Here is a 6,232-nt window from a genome sequence, read left to right on the forward strand (position 1 = left end):
TTTTTTTTTTTTTTTTTTTTTTTTCTTAATGTCACGTATATATTTTTAAAAAGAAAACTTTTATTTAAATAATATATACATTTACATGCACATGTGTGAATTTATAACTTTAATAATTTCTTTTTATAAGAGAGTTAATTTTTTGAAAATGTTTATCAAATTATAACTTGAGAAAAAAACAAAATAATATAAAATATATATAATATATATATATATATATATATATATATATGTATGTTTATATATATGTATGTATGTATGTATGTGCTTGTGCGCACCGATGATATATCCAACATATATGTATGTCACTCTAAATATTTCTTTTTCATAGAATGTACATATGCAAATATGTCAACTTTGTTAATTTTCCCTTTTAATTTTACATTCTAAAGTATTATATCCATAGAGGCTCGTATAATAGGTATGCTCTCCTTGGATATCTTCTTTTGTGTTTATTTGGTATTGATTATTTAAAATATTATTGTTATTTTTTCCTGATGATAGGTGTTTTTGTGTTGGATGTAAAAATACATGTTTATGAAAGTGTTTATTTATATTATAAGAAAAATTATGATTATCTAAGGAAACATTATTTTTAAAATGATCATTATTAATATTATTACTATATATATTATTATTATTATTATTATTAATATTATTATTATTATTATTAAGGATGTCATTTTTGGTTGTATTTTCCTTTCTATGATTAATATTTTTATTAATTTTACATTCAAATGAATATATATTTTGCTTATTTTTCAGATTATTGATTTCTTGAAAATTAGCTTTATTATTATTATTAATGTAATTAATTTTGTTACTTTGTAATATAGAATCCATTTTATTATGTTGATGTATAATATTTTTATTTATATCGAATATATAATTATTATCCTTTTTTTCATAAATATTTTTTTTTTTAATAGACATATGATTAGATTCTTTTTTTTTTTTTTTTATGTTATCATCTATATATATGATATTATTTTTGATTTGTTCTTTATTATATAAAATATTATGTTGATATAAATTTTTATCTTGATTAATAAAAACATGATTAGAATCTTTATTATCATTTTGATTATCATGTGACAAGTTTACATTTTTCGTATTATCTTTTTTGTCTTTTATCTGTGATATAATATTATTTAAATAAATTTCTTTTATTTCATTTTTTTCTTTAATATCATGAATATCTATTCTTATAGAGACCATGTCTTTTTTCATACAATTTTTTAAGACGCCCCAATTTTTATATCCAAACCAAGGTATTGTAGAAATATTATAACATGTATATTTTTTTCTATATATACCACAAGTAACGGAAAATATAATATCACAAAATCCTGTATAAGAAAATAAAATATCTATATAATAATCAACACAATTTTTATTCTGCACAACGTTTTGATTGTTCATATTAAATAATATGAAAAATTCTTTAATTTTTGTATTTGTCTGAAATTCTGGTGACACTACAAAATTATTCTTACTACCGGTTAATAGAGAAATATTATTAATATTCCATATCATTGTTAAAATAATATTATCTCCATCCACATTATTAGGATCTTTTTTTTTTTGTTCTTTATTATACTTTATTGTGTTATTCTGCACGTTATTATTTTTAGCAGCATGTATTTTTTCCTCTTTTTTTACCATATCGTTTTTTGGATATGTAGGCATGAAAGGATCCATCAAATAATAATAATAACATTTATTATTATCAACATTATGATCATCATTTTTTATATCTTTTTCGTTTTTTTTTTTTTTTTTTTCTTTTTGATCATTATACGAAAAAAGCCTAATACTTTCATTCTTTTTTCTCATGGTTTCTTTTTTAACCCATTTTGTACAATTATTCATATCATCGTATATATCTTTTTTATTAATCATATTATTTACTCTTGTATTACTAATATGCTTATTATGTTCATATGGTTTGATATCATTAATATTGTTTGTATCGTTTATCCTTTTATGCAAATTATAAGTACTACTAATATTACTACTATTAATATTTATATTGTTGTTATTTTTAAAGTTGTATATAAAAGAATTAAGGGATTCAAAAATATTTCCTCTCTTTTTTTGTCTCTCTAAATATTTTTGCAGCATATTATTAACATCATCACCATTTACATCATGATTCATATCGTCACAATTTACATCATGATTAATATGGTCACCATTTACATCATGATTAAAATGATCACCATTTACATCATGATTCATATCGTCAAAATTTACATCATGATTAATATGGTCACCATTTACATCATGATTAACATCATCACAATTTACATCATGATTAACATCATCACAATTTACATCATGATTAACATCATCACCATTTACATCATGATTAACATCATCACCATTCACATCATGATTAATATCATCACCATTTACATCATGATTAATATCATCACCATTCATATGATTCATATTTATTATTTTATTCCTTTTTGTATTATCTATAAAAATTTTATCCTTTCTTAAAAAATTAGTTTTCTCAAAATTATCTTGGAATGATTGTAACAAATTTTTATTATCTTTAAATAATTCAATAGAATCAAATGTGTGTACCTTGTTCATATCGTTTATATTATCATAAATATTGTAATTATTATCTAGATTCTTATCGTTGAAGATACATTCTAAAATGTAGTTATTAATGTATTCGTTTTTTATAATATTATCATCATTATTATTATTATTATTATTATCATCCTTATTATTATTATTATTATTATCATCCTTATTATTATTATTATTATTATCATTATCAATATTATTATCTGTTAAAAATATGGTTGGTTCCATATATGTAGAACCAATTTTACTTCTTTCGTCATTCATGACATTATAATTATCCCCTGATCTATTTTCATCTTCCTTATAATAAACACTTTGTTGTATATTATTCATATGAATATCATCTTTTTCATTTCCCTTGTGATGTTGCTCTCCTACGTTTTTATTGTTCATGTGTTCATAAAAAAAAAAAAATTCCCTTATCTTTTCATCATTTCTCATATTTTTTTTTAAAACCTGATTTTTTAATACATACATTAGATCTTTTGTTTTTTCATCACTACAAAGATCTTCTCTACACACATGATCATTATTTATATTATTATAACAATGGGTGTGTGTACAGTGCTTTCTATAATAAGTCTTGTTATCTGGAGATGTTCCAGAATTATTATGATATATAAAAGAATGAAAAAAATCATTTTTTTCATCCACTATGTTAATATTATTATTATTTTTATTATGTTCATATTTAATATTTTCATTTTCATTTTCGTTTTCTTTGTTACACTGCTTGTACATAAAATCACTCCTTTCAACATCGTCCTTTTCTTTATTCACAGAAAAATTTTTTTTTGTACATCTTTCTAAATTTCCCATTGTGTGTTCTACATTATCCACTTCTTTAATTTCTTTATTATCATTATAATTAATAATAGAAGTACATAAATTTGAGGACATGGTATCCTCTTGTTTATTTAGATAATCATATAACGTTTGTGTTTTATTATGTTTCATATGTGAAGAATCTATTTTTATCATATTATTATTATTATTATTATTATTATCATTATTATTAAAAATGTTTTGTTTGTATGATATTATTGAATATGGATGATTATTATTTTTTTCAATACATTCTTTAATATTTTCTAAACAAAATTTCTGTATATCCATATTTGTAGAAGTACATGTATTATTATTTATATCATTATTGTTCACATGAATATTTTTTATATCATTAATTTCTTGTATTTTTTTATCTCTATAAAAATTGGTTCCTATATTATTCAAAAAACTTTGTTCATCTTTTTGTACTGTATCTTTATAAGGTTCCACGTTTTGTACACCTTCCATATTATAATTTACATGATTCCTAATATTATTATGTTTTTGTTTTTGTTGTTCTTGTTTTTTTTTTTGTTGTTGTATAGAATTATTATATTTTTCATTTTTTTGTATAGTCATTTGTGTTTCTTGAAGAATATGTTTTTTTAGAAAAGATGATTTTTGCTCATTAGAATCATAAATATTACATGTATCTTCGTTATATGTTTTATAGAGATAATTAAATGTATCCAAAGATATGTTATTATCTAAACATGTTGATAACTCTTCTTCAATTTTATGTTTCTCATATACATAACAGCTATTTTTTAAATTGCACTTGATATCTTCTTTATTACTTTCTATATTATAAATATAATTAAAAAAATTAGATGGTTTATCATTTATTATCCTAGTAATGTTTTGGTCATATTTATTTTTATGATCATTCAAATGATTGTAACTTTCTAAAATATTCTTTTCTAACAAAACCTTATCTTTATCATCGTCAAAAAAAAAAAACGGTTTTTTGTTTTTTTCGTTCTTAATAAAAGAGTTATCTATATTATACTTGATAGAATTTGAGATACATCTATTTGTATTATTAGAAGTAGAATAGAAATTATTTATTTTGTTACATGATGATTTAAATAAATTCGTTGTTTCTTCCTTTTTATTTTGAAAAGAATTTATTGTAGAATCCAAGTTAACTTGGTTCTTATTATTTTGTTCATGTACTGTTTTTGTGAGTTCTACAAAAATATTATTATTATTATAATCATTATTATCATAATAATAGTTATTATTATTATCAACATTATTATTGTCATCATTATTATTGTCATCATTATTATTGTCATCATTATTATTGTCATCATTATTATTGTCATCATTATTACTGTCATCATTATTATTATTGCTGCTGATGTGAACATTTGCTTTTTTCTCCTTAGGAGTACTGAAAAAATCTATGTCCTCATGAGGAGGATTTATCTTCGTGTGTTCATGTTCATTTATATATGTGTCTTTATAAAAATATTCATAAGATATATTATTTAAATCATGAAGAATATCTACATTTCTTTCTTTCTTTTCATAAGGAATGGATCCATACGATAAATGTGTTTCATCATAATGATTATTATAATAATAATTATTATTATTATTATTATGATTTATTATTTTATTATTATTATTATGATTTATTATTTTATTATTATTATTATTATCATTTATTTTATTATTATTATTATTATCATTTATTTTATTATTATTATTATCATTTATTTTATTATTATTATTATCATTTATTATTTTATTATTATTATTATTTTCATTTAATATAACGTTTGGATATATTGTTATATTTTTAATTTTATTTATATTTATATCATAAACATCATTATATATATCTTCCCCATTGTTACCATCGTTTTCTTCTTTACTCTTTAATAATTTTGATATATCTATAAATACTTGTATCTCTCTTTCTTCATCATAAAAATTATTATGCACATCTTTTGTGTCTCTATTTATTATTAGATTATTCTCTTTTTCTTTATATGTATTAACATTTTTATTCTTCGTTTCTATTAGGTTGTTCACATCTTCATGATATATGAAATCGTCTTTATTTACCATATCGTCAAAAGAATAATTCTCCACATTCTTATTTATAACTTCATTATGCGATGTTAAAAGATTCAATTGGTTTTTATCATCGGATACGTAAATATTATCTTCACCATTCTTTTCTCTAGCTTCTAAAACATAACAATTATTTGAGTCCTTACCAGTGTAATTCTTATACATTAATTATATGCTAAACAAATAAAAGGAAAAATAAAAATAAAAATAAATATGAAAGGGAAAATAAAAATAAAAATAAATATGAATGTAAAAATAAAAATAAATATGAATGTAAAAATAAAAATAAATATGAATGTAAAAATAAAAATAAATATGAAAGGAAAAATTAATGTGAAAGTATGTTATATATATATATATATATATTTATTTATTTATTTATTTTATTTTTTTTTCTGAGGAAGAAAATATATTATTTATAAAATCAAGACACCAACAAAAATATAAATTTTTCTTTAAACAACTTTTCATATCTTCTACATATATATATTATATATATATATAATTATTATAATATAATATTAAAAAATTCATTGTTCTTTATTCTTTACACTCTATTTTGTATTTTTTAAAATTATCATTATATTTAAAAAATATATATATATATATATTTAAAATATTAAAAATATTGACATATCTAAAATATCAACAAAAATGTACAATTGTAAAAAAATATATATAACAAAGAATACACAACATGTGTAAAATAAAAAAA

The 6,232-nt window shown here is 19.5% G+C and overlaps 1 protein-coding gene across 1 annotated transcript; it reads right to left on the reverse strand.

Moving 5' to 3' along the window:
• Positions 1-360: 360 nt before the first annotated feature.
• Positions 361-5,682, reverse strand: PRSY57_1026300 (hypothetical protein; the record flags this gene model as incomplete). Its single annotated transcript, XM_012907852.2, has 1 exon — positions 361-5,682. One exon carries the CDS (start codon positions 5,680-5,682, stop codon positions 361-363), a length of 5,322 nt encoding a protein of 1,773 aa, XP_012763306.2.
• Positions 5,683-6,232: the final 550 nt, after the last annotated feature.

This window comes from Plasmodium reichenowi, chromosome 10 (assembly GCF_001601855.1).
Source record: "Plasmodium reichenowi strain SY57 chromosome 10, whole genome shotgun sequence".
NCBI classification, from domain to species: Eukaryota; Apicomplexa; class Aconoidasida; order Haemosporida; family Plasmodiidae; genus Plasmodium; species Plasmodium reichenowi.